The sequence below is a fragment of the Pteronotus mesoamericanus genome, unplaced genomic scaffold, assembly GCF_021234165.1.
Source record: "Pteronotus mesoamericanus isolate MK-2021 breed Mesoamerican mustached bat unplaced genomic scaffold, CSHL_Meso_final scaffold_507, whole genome shotgun sequence".
Classification (NCBI taxonomy): Eukaryota; Metazoa; Chordata; class Mammalia; order Chiroptera; family Mormoopidae; genus Pteronotus; species Pteronotus mesoamericanus.
This window is the reverse complement of record NW_026555319.1, coordinates 10,314,658-10,333,178: the sequence shown is the minus strand read 5'-3', so window position 1 is coordinate 10,333,178 and position 18,521 is coordinate 10,314,658. Positions and strand designations below refer to the sequence as shown.

Below are 18,521 nucleotides of genomic sequence, written 5' to 3'. Positions count from 1 at the left end.
AAAAAAATTTTATTTACTTATTTTAGAGGAGAAAGGAGGGAGAAAGAGAGAGAGAAACAGTGATGTGGGAGAGAAACACCTATCAGTTGCCTCTCACATGTGCCCCCCAATAACCTAGGCATGTTCCCTGACTGAAATGGATCCAGCGTCTGTTTGCTTTGTGGGATGACACACAATCAACTGAGCCACACTTGTCAGGGTTTACCTTTTTTTTGTTGTTCTGATGAGAACCTGAAATCTAGTTTCTTAGCAAATTTCCAGAATTCAGTCTAGTGTTTTTAACTGTAGTCATTGTGCTGTACCCTCTGAGGAACATCTCCCCATTTTTCCCACCTCTCCACCCCTGGTAACCAATGTTCTACTCTCTGCCTCTATGTGTTTGACTTAAAAAAATTTATTTTTATTCCTCACCTGAGGATATGCTTATAGATTTTAGAGAGAGATGAAGGGTGGGGGGAGAGAGAAAGAGAAAGAGGGAGAGACACATCAATGTGAGAGGGAAACATCCATTGGTTGCCTCTCAGACACACCCTGACCGAGCACTGAACCTGCCCTGATCGGGAATTAACTGGCCACCTTTCACTTAGCGGGGATGATGCTCAACTTTCTGAGCCACACTGATCAGGACAAAATATGTTTGCTTTAAAAAATTTAATGAAGATATAGAGTCAGTAGCTCTTATAGTCTTATGGGATAAACAGGTGAATATTGATGTGTCTCTTGGGGGCTGTTCTGTTTTTAGAGAGTAAGTCATTGACAGGAGAAAATAGACTAAAAGGAGCTAAATGCTTATGAATTAGAATTATAGGATTTCCCCCCTCTAGTCTGAATTTAGAAGCTACATCCAGAGATGTTAAACATATGTAACATTTTACTTTATTCCAAGATAAATGGAAACAGCTTATTTTAGCTATAATTGCTGAATTAGAAGAATAAAAATAAATAAATGTAGATATCTGGGTGGCGGGAATATCAAGATAAGGAAGTAAAGTCAGAGCTAAAGATGAAAACGAACAAGTTCCTGTCAAGTTGCTAGAAGACAGATTTGGGACTGTCAGCCTTCTAGTGGCCAAAGCAAAACAGAACATGAACAGCTACAGAAGCTCAGTTCCATGAGAAAAAAAATCCAGAATGGTTTGCTCAGAAAAGACTTGATTTCCAGGATACTGAGCCTTGAGGAATTTCATCATTGGCTTCTCCATAAAGGAGGCCCCTTAGGACGTGGCGGGCCACGACCCTCCAACACGTGCCCTGGAGATTTCCTAGGGTTCCTTCTACAGTGCCTCGTAGTGTAAGCCAACAGTGCACTGCTAAATTTCAGTGTGGTACTAAATGCAGTAAATTAGTGCCTTTCCTGGGAGAAGAGGGGGAACCGAAAATAGGTTTGTAGAGAGAGCCCATAAATTGGAGTCCACAGCCCTTCAATTCTCACTTGCCAGAAGACCTTCCACAACCAAGCAACCATGGAAATGATTTGGCCAAAGATTCAAAATTATATTAAACATCTGGGACTATATTCAGGAGCCAACATTCTGGTCAGTTCTGTGAAGTGTGGTGATTGCATTTAGGTACATATTCTGAGGGCAATGTTTGGATAGAATTAAAGAGGGAGGTTGGCAGGAGTCAAAAAATAGATTAAAGCCTGGAAAAGAATAGGAGGTCCAGGTTGTTCATGCCTGAGGGTTTGAAAATAATTTTCAGTACCTTACTTAAGAGAAAATAACTGGCCAACTCTGCTGATCCCTGACACTTTGGGTTCTAAGAACCACCCTTCCCATCCCTCAAACTTCTGACTGACAAAGAACACACAGAATCGATAGCCAGATAGGGACCAGATTCGGCAAGGCAAGTACTCAATAACCTTTGATGCAGGTGTCTGTTAAGTTCCCCTCTCCTACGAAACAGAGAACAGTGACACAGAGAACTATGACTGGCCTTCCCTCGGGGGCAGGGAGGCTGCCGCGGTGGGCCTGATGCGTACAAAGAGGACAAGAGTGGCGCTGGAGTGTCTGCCACGCCTGGGCACAGGCAGTGAGACAGGACGGTTAAGCCCGGTTCTCGCTTTCCCAGCGCAGCGACCCTATATCCTAATAAAACATAGCCCGATGACTGTCCAGCTCCTCCTTCCTTGGGGGAGGAGTGAGTTAAAAGGTGAGACTAGATGTGTTTATTCGACGCTTCTACCTCATGGGGTGAAGGAGCCTGGGTGAAAGCTTCCTAGACCAGGAAAGGATTGGGGACAATGGTTGGAGATAGCTTTATTGGGGAATAGTAGGCACACAATTAAGTACATGTGTTTTAAGTGTTTAGCTTAAGTTTGGCATATGTATACCCTGTGAAACCATCACCACGCTGAAGATAATGAACATATCCGTCACCCCTGAAGCTTCTTCATGCCCCTTTGTAACCCTTTTCTTCCACCCTCCCCCTCCTTCCCTTGTCCCTGGGTCACGGATACTGCTAACCCTCTACAACACACGTGACAGCCCCCCACAACAGAGCATTCTCCCATTCCAAATGTCAGTGGTGCCACAGCTGAGAAACCCTGTGTTAGAGGTACCTCCTGCAGTAATTACGGGTGGAATGATATGATCTCTGGGGTTTGCTTTTAATAATCAACATGCTGCAGACAAGATGGGGCGGGGGTGGGGTGAAATGAAAGGGGAGTTGCTGGTTGTGGCGCTGTATGATGGGCGCTGGGCATTCGGTTTTTACCTCACTACCCGTGTGCCTGCGAAAGTTTTCGTAGTAAAAATTTAAAAATAAATTTAAAAAATATTGGAGGAAAAGATACTACAGAATCTCAATGGCAGCAAAGGATGAATCTAATCTGATGTGTTCTTGGGTGTAAGTAATTCAAGGGGGAAGGTAATTCAGGGAAAGTTGTTGGACCCAGAGCGAGCAGATTCTGGGGGAATGGAAGCTAATGAACCAGCTCATGTGCTATTATTTTAAGTATGGTGTGGGGGCTTCCTCCTGGGCCCCAAGTTGAATATATCCAAATCCAGCTTTGCAGAGAAATGCAGTCATGCCTCTTTGCAATTTGAAAAGATTGTCTTTTGAGTGTTTTCTAGCCCGTGTAAGTGTTTCCCAGGTCACTGAGTACCCACATGGAGAGGGAAGGGAAAAACAAAGCAGGACTAAGATGTTTGAAATCTGGTTAAAGTGCCATCCAGAAAGAGAGAGCTTCTCTAAAAGTATAATTCTGTGGGAGAACAAGTTGTTAACCAAGAACTTGATATTAAGTAGCCCAGTAGAAACATGGCTTTTGAGAAAGGTGAGATTCAGATAAAGTACACAACTCCAACGAAATCTCTTAGGCCACCAGAGAGGAAATCTATTTAGCTGTTGGCAGCCAGATCCTAGCATCCTTGAAATGGATTGATTGAAGCGCACTTTAGTAACTCTGACTTCCTTATTCATTTACTTTGAAGATACAGTGAAAAAATTAATCGCCAGCCAAATCAACATTACCCTTAAGTTTTTTTATGACTTGGGAAGCAAAGTGATGGGATAACTTTTAATTTACTTAATTCTATGGGGAAATGTATCTGATTTATCTTCTTTTTTAATTTCTTATACAATGTGTTATTTGGATGAGTTACATCTGATCACTTCCTAGCTGGAGGGAGGAAAGTAGGGTTTTTGTCTGAGGTTTTAAGGAATATAACCTGTTCTCAGGGGCAAATGACTTATGTATATTAGTAACTAGCTCTATTTGCCTATCCACTAATTTATTCTCTTGGTTCATTCTCATGAGACCTCTGATATTGGATTATCTTGCTCTTCTTTCTTTTGTAACCCTTTCTTCTTGGAGTTGTTCCCATCGATAACAGTGAAGAGTTGGTCATTGATATTTTTCAAATGATAACGAATGATGCTCTTGTATCAGTTGTTACATTTTGCCACTTCTTTCTATAACCTGTCTCCTGTTAACCCACATGCTCTCTGTTTCTGTTAACACTTCCTTACCATAGGATTTGTCAGGCTGACTGCTGTAGACTTGTCCTTTAGAGGTTTCTAGCGTTGACCTCTTCCAACCATCACTTCTGAAACGATCATATCAGCCTCAGAAACTGACACCAACGCAGCACTCCAGAATTCTTTCTGAGAATCCCTTCTGTCAGTCCAATCCAGGATTCCCCGCTTTTGAGGTTCAGCCACGATTTCATTTTCACTTACTTTGCAGCCTCATTACCCACAGCCTCTCGGACTGCCATTCTGTGGCTTTTCTAAAGTAGCACTCTTCCGCACTTCAGCCCACGAAGATACCTTTTAACCAACTCTTGAAATTCGTTCACCTTCGTGACATTTTCCTGCAGGAACACATAAGACTCACTGTATCCGCATCAGCAAACCTTGGCCATCACTCCTTTTATGTGTTCTCTACTTTTCACATCGACATCTTGACTTTTAAATGACATGAATAACCTCCACTTATTTTGCATTTCTGTGTTTTAACACGGATAAGTGCGATCACATTGGTGTCTCAGATTTTAAGGGGCTGGAAGGTAGCTAATTTTTTGGTAGTCTTTTAGGTTTGAACATAGCAACTAATTAGTCAGTTAAGTACTTTTTCTTTTTTAAGATGCAGAACATCATGGTAGATAGAATGAGGTTGAAAATGTTTTTGATTTAATATTAATTGAATGCCCACTGTGTTCCAGGCACAGTCCTAATTTGTTACATTTATTTATATGCCTTTGTCTTTTATGACACTATGTTGGCTGCTACTCATCATCTGCTTCTGTCACACACAGCTCAGCACCAATGTTTGTAACCGACAGTGATGATTAAAAGTCATAGGCGTTTTATGAGCTATATCTAGGCTCAGGTGTTTTTATATATCTATTTATATGTTTTAAAAATATTTATATATTTATTTATGTTTTTTTTATGTGTCAATTGTTCAAGACTACATGGGACTCTGAGTTTCCTAAAGTGACGTATGGTATGAGAATACCCATTAAGTCTAAGAAATGATCCCACGTCTAAGACTCTTGTTATTCATTCTTTTCTTTAACATACTAGATATGAAATGTGGAATAAGGACAGCCAGGTACTGTTCTAGGTGTGAGGCATGCAGTGGTGAACACAGCATAGTCTTTGCCTTCATGGAGCTTGTGTTCCAGTGGGGAAAGTAGACAGTAAACACTGTAACAAAATTGGAAAATCTTTTGTGTTTTTAATATTACTGTCTGTCTGGTATACAGAAAAATTAAAGGTGGCAATTAGGTAAATGAAGGTCCATGGAGCATGTTAGAAAGAAGTAGGGCCAAAGGACGAATCCATTTGGTTCTCCTTTCCTTGTTTTTATTTTTTGAATATTCTTGAAGGCAATAATAGTTTTGTCCCTCAAAGCTTTTAATAAATGTCAGGATTCAAAAAAAAAAAGAGAATTTATAGGAGAGAGATTTAACTACAGCTCTTAAAATAGCTCTTTGTTTCTGAAAGCCTTGTTTTGCCATCTATCATATAACTGGCGAAAAAAATGAAAACCCTCCAGAATTTGTTTTGATAACCCGCCTCCCCTGCCCCCGCCCCGCACTAAGGAGAATGTTCCCTGATGTGACCTCAAGCAAGGCTGATTTATTTAAAAATATGTGGGGAAAGATTTTTTTCTATTTTTCAGAGTGCCTTTTGCCAATGAAAAGTAGATCTTAAGACATGGCTTGTTATTTGTCATTATTGAGTGTGGTGGGTGTGGGGGGGGGAAATGATGATTTTGTAATACTGTATCAGAAAATATTAATATAGGCACTAATTAACATATTTTTCAGACAGAACAATCTCCACTTTTAAAGCCTCTTTATTTAACTCAAACATCAAGTGACTTCTTCATGGCTTGTATTATGCTAGGGGCTCTCTTGTAAGAGGTATTTTCTAGTCATTCAATTACATATCTGTTCAGCAAATATTTATTGGGCGCCTACTATGTTCTGAGATGCAATGTGTACCTCCATCAACATAGACACTGACCCAATGATTTCAATGACCTATTAGTACCTTTTTAAAAGCAAAAAAATATTACAGTTTATGAGGATCAAAAAAGGGCCATTTTCCATAAGGTACAGGAAAGAGGAAAAATAGAACCAGAGACATGGAAATAAAGAACAAACTGAAAGTGACCAGAGGGGTGGGAAAAGGGGGTTAACAGGGGAAAGAAAGGGAAGGGTCAAGTCAAGGAACATGTATAAAGGACCCAAGGACAAAGACAACGGAGCTGGGAGGATTGAGAGTGGAAGGTGGAGGTTGGGCAGGGCAGGGGAGAGCCGTGGGGGGACAATGGGGACACCTGTACTTGAACAACAATTAAAAAAAAAGGGAATTAATCCTCCAGTATCCATGTGGTCACATACTTGGTGGTCTTTAGACTTGACCAAATTTTACATAGTCTTTTTAAAATGTGGCATCTGGATTTCTAGCGAGTTTACTCTCTCTGGTGCTCCAATTAGATGTATATTGAACCTCCTCATTCTTTACCCCTTGACCTTTCATGTCTTCTGTCTCTGTGTGTTGCGTTCTCTGTGAGCACATTTCTAACCATCATGTGCTCATGAATCACCTCACTTCTTGTTAGAATGCAGATTCTGATTCCTTGGGCAGGGGGCAGGCCTGAGAGTCTTTATTTCTAAGTAACTCCCAGGTGATGCTGATGCTGCCAGTCTACAGATTACACTGCGAGAAGCGTGGGACTATGTAAGTTCTTCAGATCTACTGCTAGTTCACTAATTTTCTCTTTAGTTGTGTCTGACCTTTTATTTAATGAATCCAATGAATTTTTAACTTTAAGTTCAGTAGTAATTCTTTTCATTTTGTAAAAGTTCCACTTGGTTTCTTTCAAATGTGCTTGGTCCCTTTTCAGAGTATTTGGTTCTTTTATTAGAATTTACCTTGATAATACATTAAAAATTTTCAATGGTCCATTTTAGACTGTTCTTTTACCTGCAGTTTTTGGAGGGCAAATTTTCCCTTTTTTTTTTTTTTTTTTTTTGTATCTATTGATGCTCCTTCATGGTGGTTTGGATGGTCTCTTTTTCCGTGTTATGTGTAGCTGTTAGTTTTTCCTTTTTTATTGTGAACTCATTTCCAGTACGGATTGTGTGTGTGTCCCGGGTTGTGAAAGTGTCCCTATAAGTTATCCTTTATTTGTGTCTGCCAGTGCCCTCAGTGATCCTGGACCAGTTTTGATGTTAATTTCTTGCATTGTAGTTCCCACACTGTGTAAATGCAGACACTCTACCTGGGATTACAGTTTTAATAGCCACCCTGCTTCTTTCCCCCTAAAGGCCTCTGGTCAAGGGTGAACGTCCTCGTGGCTTTCTGGTGGGTAGACAATTTCCAGTTCCCCCATTTCTCTCTGGCTTGGGGCTGTGGCTCTTTTCCCTGCCCAAATGCGATCCTTAGAAACTCTTCGTTTCAGAGTTTACTGTAGTACTCAATTGATTACCTCTCTGTAGGTTTACAACTGTAGCTTTTAATCTGTCCTGTGACTATCTCAGTTATTATCAGCTGTTATATTTCATGTTGACTTCTTTTTATTGAAGATTATCTGGCCCTTTTTCTAATCTCGACCACATGAACTAGCTTTGAGCATGATGGAGTTTTAAAGAGGAATCTTATTTTATAGTATGGAATTTCTAAATCATACTTACTTCACAAAGGGTGGCTCCTACCCCTATATTAATCACACTCCTCACTCAGAAATGGAATTCTATTTTAGTCTCCTAAAGATAGATTAGTATATAGTGGAAAGGGAATTAAACCTCTGTTATGAATGAAATGATATAATATGATTAACACAAATATCCATATGAGTGTGTCAGTGTCTTGTGCAGGAAGGAATAATATTCAGTTTAGATTCTGCTGTATCTCACCAGACTTCAATAAATGCAGCTTCTGTGATAAACATGTATCTCATGTGAGCAATAATAGTAATAGCAGGCAATCTCTATAGAGTGTTTATGCTGAGAACTGTGCAAGCACTGTGTATAGATTATTTTACTTAAACCTCCCATCAGCCCTTTGAGGAAGTTATCTCCGTATTGAAAGTGAGGCTCAGAGAGGTTAAGTGACTTTCCCGAGGTCACAGAGCTGTTAAGTGGTAAATAGAGCTTAAATCCATTCAGTCTGATTCCAACGTCTGTCCCATTAACCACAACAGTTCCATTTTATTATCATCTGCAAATCTCTCTTAATACATTTCTTCAGTCTTTATCTGAGTTTTCTTATTTTAGGATGGAAAACCTCTTGATTCTTATGAAATGTAATAGTTTTTTTTTTCTTGCTTAAAAAGTACTGGGTAATTGAAATCTGACTGAATCTGAGGCTGTGTTGATGAAAGTGCACATGGGATGTAGGCTGAAGCGTTCGATGTCATTTTTCTTTCCATCAGCTAATTTTTAAAGTATTAAGCAAGTAGATTCCAGTACTAACAGGGAAGACTTAAATTCCCTTGAGAGTTTCTGGCAGTGCACATTTTACATTTTTAGTCTCAGTCTAACTCCTCCCAATGCACCTGAGTCTCTGAGAGTGCTCTTCTGTGCTTCCTGGGAGCAGCCGGGCTCTTTCATTCTGGCTTCATCTCTTACCCCTCCACATCCCTTCACTACTCCATTTACTTCCCGGTGCTGCTTCCGATATTCTTGTCATTGGGGAACTTTGGAAACAGCCAGAAGCTTTCAAGTCTGTAAGCAGAAAACAGACTGCTCAGATCTGGCACACAGCTCTGTCCAGGAAACAAGGAGTTAAAGGAGAAGTCTGGACTGTGAAGGGCTGTGACAACTGTCCTAGGGGGCGCTGTAGCAAGCTCCGGCAGTGACTCATGCAGCCCTGTCACTCAGATCAGCACTGGCCCCTGCCACGCAGCCGGCCAGGTGGGGTTACAGCCACAGCAGAGCACGCACAGAGTAGGGAGCGTGAAGCCTGCACTGCGGGGGATGTGATGCCCAGCTCACCAACTCGCTGGGCCGGGCTGCCACAGATGCTTCAGCCTGCAGCCATGGTAACGCTTCAGGCCGGCTACACCCCTGGGAGCCCACCACCATGGGCAGCCTCCTGGTGACTGATGGACAAGTTTCCACCTCCCTGACTGAGGGAGTTTAGTAGGTCTGCAGCAAGTGGAGAAGATGTAAGATACCCCTAGCTGGGAGCCATGCCTTAATGAGGTAGGACGCTTATGTCCTTCGGTGCATTAACACCATCAGCGTGCAGGGGTGCTGTAAAGCATCGGGAAGAACTTTATTTGCCTGGTGTCTCATTATGCCGATGCAACTGCGGTGGATCCGGGGGGTATGCTTGAGCTGGGGAGGAAGGATAAGGAACTAAAAAGAAGTGGTTACTAAGAGCTCAGAGTATACTCATCTGGGTATGAATGAGCTAGACTGCAGTGCTATCCTAACACGAGTTACCTACCTCCCAAATCCTCTTTCCTGTTCCTCCCTCTCATTCCCGCTGATCCACAAAATGTAGAAATTCCATCTTATACCAATGATTAGCACTAAATATTAATAATGTAGACCCATCTGGAAGAGAAAATGAATAGGTTTAGGTCATCGGGCATGCTGGTACCAGCTGGCTGATGCTCTGTAGAAGCGTTCTGGAAATATCAGCAATGAGCGATGAGCAGCAATGAGCAGCTTGCTCACATGAGTTCCCCAAGTGCTTTCTTTCCACCAAGTGACCTGTTTGAGTTTATCCTTCCGTTTATCCCAGCAGGGAAGGCAGCCTGTCTGCGGGTGGGTGGCCATGTTGGCAGAGAAGGGGTTAATCTCTTGTTGCTGTAAGAGCCCAGGCTGGGGCTGCCTGTGCGAGCTAGATTGAAAGCAGGCGCTGCAGTGCCATCGCAAACGCTGAAGGAGTGAGGCGATTTTCTCTGCAACAGTGTTGAATCCGGCTGAATTTCTCTCTCTCCCCTCCCTTCTTCTTGTTTTTCTTTAACCAGCTCCTCCCCCCTTCGTTCCCACCCTCAAGTCTGATGATGACACCTCCAATTTTGATGAACCAGAGAAGAATTCGTGGGTTTCATCCTCTCCGTGCCAGCTGAGCCCCTCAGGCTTCTCTGGTGAAGGACTGCCGTTTGTGGGGTTTTCCTATAGCAAGGCACTGGGGATTCTTGGTAGATCTGAGTAAGTGAGAATTTGACTTTCTAAGGGAACTGCATTGATGCAAGGTGCAGGGAGCCCAAAGGTGGTGGTGGTGGTGGTGGTGGTGGCTGGGTGGGGGGAGCGCGGTGGAGGGAAGCTGTTCAGCAGCCTGCATTGGGAAAGCAATTTACCTGTTTGGGCTTTGGAGGGGTGGGCTGTTAACATTTTCAGTTTGCACTGCTTAAGGCACTTCTTCTTGTCTGCAACATCGTAATTGTCAATTAGGTACTTTGAGCTAGTTTTTCAGTGTTTGGTCTTCTTCAAAAGGGAGGAAGTGAGGGGAATATCTAACAGTGCAGACCCTTGGTGGAAGGAGAAATGTGCAGGGTTAAGATGGGCTGTCCATTTTTGTATCTATCCACCTAGGTATTCATCTGTTTCTCAGGTGGGTGGATGGAGCTTGCTGCCTTGGCTGTATTGAGGGAAAAAAAAAAAAAGTAAAAACTGTGTCTCAAGGTTTCCTGATGGGTTTTGCTGAGCTTCAAGTGGCTGCACCGGAGCTCTCACTGAGAGATGGTGCTCAGCTCCGCTTGAAGTCTGCCGAGAGGTCAGGGCTCTGGCAGCGTAGCCTTTCTGAGCTGGCAGAGTGCTGGCAGCCCAAGAGAGCCCTGTTACCGTGAGACCCGGGGAGGGAGTGTGATGTAGTCAAGTCACTGATCCCCAGAAACTGGGATGCACGGGGGGGAAACCAAACCAACCAGGAGACTAGAAAAATGGAAGTGTAAATATTACTGTAAACCTCTTGACCTGATAGGTCTGTCTCCATTCTTGAAAAAGCTAATGAAAAACGCATTAGCATGGCACTTGGGATCAGTGGGTCCTGGCTTCCAGCATCCTGGAATTTATTTGAAATGCAGTAGCCTCTGTGGAGCAGCAGAAGCTCGGTGTCTTGCTTCGTTCTCATGATCTGATGACATTCTGTGTTCAGAGGTGTGGGTTCCTAGGCGGGTCTTGGACCGGCTGTGTTATTCCTCCGATGCCCTGGCTCCCTCACTTGGAGGCTCTTAGGGTAACGTTGGCTAGTTAGTTGCTGCCCACTTAGGAGATGAGCAGAATTTGATTTTCTCCTTGGCAGCATTCATTCCCCATTTGTTGTGCTTGTAGCTTAGATATCAATTTGAAGGGATGTCATGTTGGTTCTTGGATGGTGTCTCCCCTTGGGTGCTATTTTGACAGTAATGTTCCTGAAAAGATTTCAGACTATTGCAGAGAATTAAGCACTTGACACGAGATAGGTTGAGGACTGTGACTGAATTTGAGACAGATTTTTATTTAGAAAGATGCTGAGGTGGTCCTTCTCTCCTCCCTGCCTGGAGGCTAGGTGTAAAATTTGGGGTTGAATTTTGGTAGTGTTGGTTGTGCCTTTGTGGCTAATTTGCTCTGCGACCCCAAAGCAATCTGGATGATGGGAAGAGAGGCAGAAAGCTAACTAGCTGTTGAATGTGCCACCAGAGAGATTTGCAGTGGCCCAGCAGGGCTACGAGGTTTTGCACTGGCACTGAAGGGCAGGGCAGAAGTGGAGGCCCGATAGCAAAGGATGCATGGTTAGTGGACAGCTTAACCTTGACATATGCAGCACACTGAAGGTCACACATCAGACTGGAAGGAGGTGTGTGGAGAGTTCTAGTTCTGGTCAGTAGTGGGCTGGCCAGGTGAGAATGGGAGCTTCCTTAGTGCTAATCAGTGATATGAGAAACCAGAGAGGACTCAAGGGATTAGATTTCAGGGGCAAAGGCGGAATGATATGGGGAAATCTTAGGCATGCCAATTAGTCTGAAGCAGTGGTTGATTAATTACTTATTTTTCAGGAAGACTGTAATTGCGTCTTTCTGCTTCTCACCGAAAGCTCAGTCACGGGAGCTCTCTGACAGGGCATCTCAGTGGTAGGGCTCAGGCACTTGATAAATATTTGTTGATTTAATTGACTCATGATTCTTTCCCCCAGATTGTGTTTACATTGCTCACTGTATTTGCAGATATGCTATTTCGCTTTGGGTAGTTCAAAATATATTTCTAGAGCATAAAATGAGCTTCTGTTCATTGTCCAACAGAATGCTTAATAAGAGTCTCATAAAATAAAAGAAGTCCATCTGGAAGATGGGATCGTAGTACCTGTTTTGGAGGAACTTTAGTGCCCTTTTCATGCCAACTCAGGGTTGGAATTAGAAAGATTTTCTTTCGTCTTATGCCTTTTAATGTGATCTTGCCTTCAGATTTGGCCATAGTGCCATAGGCAGCCCCATGGGGAAAACCTACACTATCATTTTAGAAATTCACTCCACCTGTTGGATGTAGGCAACCCTGGATGTGTTGCAGTGTTATTATTTAGAAATTCAATAAAAGAGATGCAGTGATGAAAATACTTAGAATCCCCTGCAGTTTGTTTTTTTTATTTACAGAATTTGGAGGTGGGGGGAGGCATTTCCTGGGGTGCCACCATTGCCACCAGGGACGTGGTGTTTCTTCCTGAGTTTCTTCTCCCCTCCCCGTTTTCAGCATCACAGATTTTTATTTACACACATTGATTACCTGTGCTGTTACTCACTCTTCACACCACTGAGGAAATTGCAGATGCTGCTCTACTGCACTGGGTAAATTGACCCCAGATCTGCTACCAGTGAATTGAATGAAATGTTCAGAGGTGGAACTGAATGAATGGGGAATTTTCACGGAGACTCTGGCAGTGAGAATGATTTTAATTGTTGCGATCGTTTGTTAGGGTCCCTTTTTGGGCCCCCAGACTGTTTCTAAGCCAGTCACTGAGCGCATCATTCTTTAAAGGTTTAATAAGGCTCTCAATTTCAGCATTCTATGTCTGAGTTTGAGTGGGAGTTCCTCGCAGCTTGAGTTGGAGGGAGTAGGAGAGATTCTACAGAACTAATTTTGGTTGTCTTTGGGGTGGGATTATGGTGAAGTTAGTTGGTGCCGGAGAGTAGGTGAGTGTCCTCTGTTTCTTTTTAACCAGCAATAACCCAGACCAAATCCCCAAGCTCTGAATACCTGGTGGTTCCTGTGAGCTTCTCTTTGCTTGAATTTCATAATAGTAGGGTAGTAACAGAAATCAGTGCATTAAAGGTTTCAAAGTAAAATGCGTCCCAGTTCTCTTCCCTCCCCTGTCAGCATGGGTACCTTTCTTTAGGTCCCTTCTCCTTCCTTTGGGATTTGAGGAACTGCCTCACTGAAGCTCTTGCTGAGAGTGCATCTCTACAAACCTTCACTATAAACTCTAGAAGGAAAAAAGCCAGTTGGTTTTATATTTTGTGTTAGTTTTACACAGGCTGGCTTTATGGTTTGGAGAGGTTGGAAATCTTAGAGGAGCAGTGGCGTCTCCTGAGACTGGTCTGCGGGATGACAGCACCTGGGTGGGCTGTGTTCAGCAAGGGGGCTTTCTCTTTCTTTTGGCTCAGGGCTTTTCCCTTCCTTTTGGGTGGATCTGAAAATTTCGTTTTGGAGCCAGCCACCTGAACACAGTCGGGGGATGGAAAATGGCTTCCATCATTGCCTTCCTAGATTTTTAGAGAACCAGTTTTTGATGCCTCTTCCTCTACTGGCATCTCTTTGCACGTCAGTTTTCTCAACTGCAAAGTGGGGTAATAACAATACCTCCTCTCAGGGATGTTGGGGGATTATATGGAGCATTTAAAGCACTTGATCTAGTATCTGGCACATGGAAAGATCTCAATAAATGTTCACTTTTATTATTTTTGTTATCACTAATATGCTGTTCTATTTATGCAGTGTCCTATTTATGCCAAGAGGATATGGGAAGAATTCAGCAATAGTTAAGCGGGTCAAAGACATGTCAGACCAGAAACCCAGCTTCCCAGGCCCTGGAAATTTTCTGCTAGAGAAGCTTAAATGTTCTGACCAACCACAAATTAATACGCAGTTGTCAAATATCTGGTAGCAGGTGGTTGTTGGGATAGGGCGGATTGGAGGATAGAATTAGAAGGTCCAGCCCCGGAATGGGTTCCTTTCCACCAAGTTGTACAAGTCAAAGCATATATGTGTGAAACCATTCAGGGAACACCAAGCAAACACCTTTGCTGCCGAATGTCACAATACAAATTGGATGTCTGTTTCAGGAGAGTCGGGAGAGTAAGGCAAAATCCAGTGCAGGGACACTTAACATGTAGTGCTAGTTAACGATTCTTGCCAAATTACAGTGATGATTGTTGTTGAAGGGTCTGTCCATTTCCCCTCGTCAACTGTGATCACAAGGGCTGGGCTGGGTCTTATTCACACTGCTTTTTATGGAGCACTGGACATGGCAGACCCTTATTAAATGCATTGAAACTGAGTTTTAATTGTATAATGGAAGGTAAAATATTTGGCTTGGTGTTTTAAAAGACAGTGATTTGGATGAGTGGGCAGGAATGTAGTGAGAATTTCAGGTGGGCAGAGTGAAAGCAACAGCTCACCCTTACAGAGTATTGGCTCCGTACCAGGCTCGTTCTAAGCACTTCACACAGATTACTTCATTTAAACTGCACAGCAGCCCACGAGGAAGGTGCGATCATCAATCCCATTTTACATGTGAGGAACCTGGGCACAGAGAGAGTAAGCAACTTGCCCAAGGCCACGCAGCCCCAAGTGGCTCAGCTGGGACTCAAACCCAGGCAGCGTGACTGCAGAGTCTCTTAGCCACTGTGCTGTCCTGCCAATTATAGATGCCACAGACAGGAGAAATTGGGAAGTTTGTGTGACAGCCCCAGGTTCACATGCTGGTCTCAGAGGCGGAGAGTGACAAGCTGTGGTGCTGGGGCAGGGTGGGACGAGAGCCAGGAGGCGGTCTAAGTGCTTAACGATTTTGTTTTCAATCTCTGAGTGTTTCTTGAGTAGGTGGACTGTGTAGCTCCAGGATTTTTCTGATTTCTTCTTCCTCTTTTCATTTAGAGACTCTTACTTGGAGGGGTGGGGGGGAGAGAGAGAGAGAGAGAGAGAGAGAGAGTGTGTGTGTGTGTGTGTGTGTGTGTATAAACACAGACATATATTCTCTCTGACTGCGAGTTCTTGTTTGCTAGCCCCTGAGTTTGGCAAAGACAGGGAACTGCGCTGATCTTGCTCTCTACCATGTCTTCAGGCTGATCATATACAAGTTGCTCAATAAGCATTTGGTGAATCAATCTAAATCATTTTTATGGCAGCAGCTCTCCATTTGTTGATGACTCTATGATCTGTGCATATTCAAATTTACATTTTATACTTCCAGGCTGCTGCCTGCCATCTACCCTGGGATGGCTTATTCCCGTGGAAGACAGCCTGAACTCTCCAATCAGTCCGACTTCGTTTTTACTGAAATACTTGGGAGGGTAGAGGATCTTTTCTTAAAAATTATTCTCCTTTCCAGGGCCAGCCCCAGTCATTGAGCGTACCTGGAGGGATCCTCCAGGTCCCTACTGCAGAGAGCTTCATCTGTGTTTTGATTAAACGAAAAGAAAGTCAGCAACAGAATTTGCTGTAGTATACAAAGATATGCAACCCCTGTACTTCCCAAATCTGGTAAAAACTGTAACTAGCTTTTGCCCACAGTTCTTGCCCTAAGTCGCCCTGTGTTGTTTCCATGCTACTGTTTTCTGGACCAGATGTCAAGCATTCCTCTCTGTTGTGTTCGATTCTCTTCTCTTGATCGTTCAATGTCTTCTTTCTCTTAGTTGAGCACATCTTGTTCTGCTTGCTTTATTCTGTTCTCTATTTAGACTGTGCGCGTTTGCCTTGTAGGCCTGGCAGGACCATTCTGCCGCCTTCTCATTTGTCTTAAAGGTACCTTTAGGAAATCTAATCCAAACCATCCTAGCCCAGCCCCAAAGATTATGCTCCAAAAGATCTGTCAAGTGTGTGTGTTGCTGGCCTGCACATGCTAATTTGCATGGTTGCCTCGGATCCCCTAAGAAGACAGTAATTGACTAAATGGTGCTATATGTTCCCAAGCTGTGCGCCAGTTTGGCAACTCTTCCTTTGCCTAAGTGAATTTCTCGCAGTTCTCTCTTTTACTTATCTTTTGTCTCCTGCCTTCACTCACCTTCTTTTCTCTGACAAACTTCCAGAAAGAATAGCCTATGCTCAGTGCCCGCTTATCAGCCTCTGCAACTCTATGGAAATTGCTGTCTCAGTAGCTCCTGATTGTACCCAACTACCAAATCCAGTGATTTCCACTTCCACACGTGATACCATCAATTGCCACACTTTTCTTGAAATGGTCTACTTTCCTCTGGAAACTTGGTTTTCCTTCTAACTCTCTGCCATTTTCACTGTTTCGTGGCTGTTGTCTTCTGTTCCAGGCCCTTAAAATGTACACCCCATTCTCTAAAGCTCCCTCCTCGGCTCTCTTTTTAGCCTGTACCTGGTGATCTCATTCAGTTCCTTGACTTTAACTCTCCTTGCCCCATGGCCTTCCTCCCAGACTGCTCTGTGTTCATCACTGCCAGAATACCCTACCAGCTTCTCACCATCTCTGTCCTCTGTTCCCTGCCAAAACAGACAGACTCATTCGCTCACTCAGTAAGCCACTAGGTGCCAGTTTTGGCTTCCTCATTTCATTTAAGAAACTATCATTTTCTCTACCTTTCTAGAAAAGAAAACAGAGTCATCTTAAACTCTCTCCTACCTTCCCTGTCATCCCATCAGTTGCCAAGACCTCTAAGCTGTGCTTCTAGGATGACAGTTGCATCTGCGCCCATCTTTCTGTCCTCACCGCCCTCAGCGCCACCCGTCATTGACTTCTGCTTGGACTATTGCAGTAGTCTAACCGATTCCTCTGCCTCCGGTTTTCCTGGCTCTAATCCATTCTCCACAGAAGGTGGAATTCTTCCAAATCAGAGGTTGGATGATGTCATTCTCCTGCTCAGACTTTCCATAGTATCACGGTGTGCACAGAATTAATGGCCACTCCTGAACTTGGCATTCAAGCCTGCTATGCCAAGACCCCAGCCTGCCTTTCATTTGTAACTCCTGCTTGTCCCCTGTGTCTGGCCAAGCTGCCTAAGCTCTTCGAGGACAGGGACTGTGTTTCTTACCTTATGGCTTGACCCTGGCAGGCCTTCAGTAAACATTTGTCAAGTTGAATTAGACTAAAGTGGCTAGGGATTATACCATTTTTTTCTGCACAGTTTATATAACTGCCAATGGAAACCGTCATCTACTAAGTACTTCCTGTGTGCCCAGAACTGTGTTGAGTGCCTTACATGCATTGTCTCATTAAATACTTGAAAGAACTCTACGTATTCACCCTGAACTACTTTGAATATCTTACATGCATTATCCCATCAAGTACTCAGTGTAACTATGAAGTAGCTGGTATTATCCCCATTTTATAGATGAGGACACTGAGGCTCAGAAATGTTAAGTTATTTTTTCTGAAGTTTTGGAGGTAGTGACAGATCTTAGACTTAGACCCATAGCTGGCTGCCTCCAGGACCATTGTACTATTCTGCCTCTAATAGTCATGAATTTGCTACATTATGCAGAACCTACAGAGTAGCCTAATAATAACAACAGTGAAAGAGCTGACTTTACTGAGAATTCACTCTGTACCAGGTGCTGTTCTAAATGCTTGACAAGCATTCTCATTTAATCCTAACTACAACCCATTGTTTTACAAATAAGGCAAGTGATGATCAAGAAGTTTGGGTTACTTCTTAAGTTCATGCACCTTGCACATGACAGAGGATAGCCAACTTTTTCAACATTTAGTTTGGAGCTGATATAAGCATTCTTTATTTTTCTGAATAAACTAGCACAGGCTTTGGAGTCAGAGAGACATGGGCTCAAATCTAAGCTTTGCCGCTTGGTAGCTGTGTGAAGGGAGTTGTGGCTGAGAGAAGACTTGTGTGTAAGTATGGGTTATAATAGTGCCTGTCTGTTAGGGTTGTTGTGGGGAAATGTAGAGCATGCAGTGCTAGCGCCTGGAGCAGAGTGGGGTCCGTTTCATATTTGCTATTGTTATTTAGGCGTGAGGATGGGCCTAAAGGTGATTTCAGCTCTCTTTTCTTTCCTCCTTCCACTTTATGAAGATGTCTTGCTGGTTTCTGCCCACTGAGAGTATTGGACTCCATGTGGGGTGCCTGACAGATGTACTAATGTCTCCATTCAGAATTTTACTCTGAATGGAGTCTGTGATGCGTTGGTTAAACCTGTACACCCCATACAACATGCTCAAGGCTTTGGTAGGTTCCATTTTATGTGGGGTCTGAAGCTCAGTGCTAGAGAAGAAGAAAGGGCACTGTGCCCAGCCTGCATGTCACGGACTCCCCCACTTTCTAGTGCTTGAGTGTGGAAGAGTGTGTATGTGTGATTGTGACATGGCTGTCCTGTGCAAGGGCCAGAAATATTTCTCATGCCAGCATGGATTGAAGGTATTGCTTGTTTTGGTTTCCT

At 43.4% G+C, this 18,521-nt stretch overlaps 1 protein-coding gene across 1 annotated transcript in view; it reads left to right on the top strand.

Moving 5' to 3' along the window:
- CIT (citron rho-interacting serine/threonine kinase) overlaps positions 1-18,521 on the top strand; it is a 137,656-nt gene that overhangs the window by 34,735 nt on the left and 84,400 nt on the right. The window contains exon 9 of the mRNA XM_054594466.1: positions 9,944-10,127. Within this exon, the coding sequence (XP_054450441.1) occupies positions 9,944-10,127 (184 nt within the window). The remainder of the gene's footprint in view (positions 1-9,943; positions 10,128-18,521) is intronic.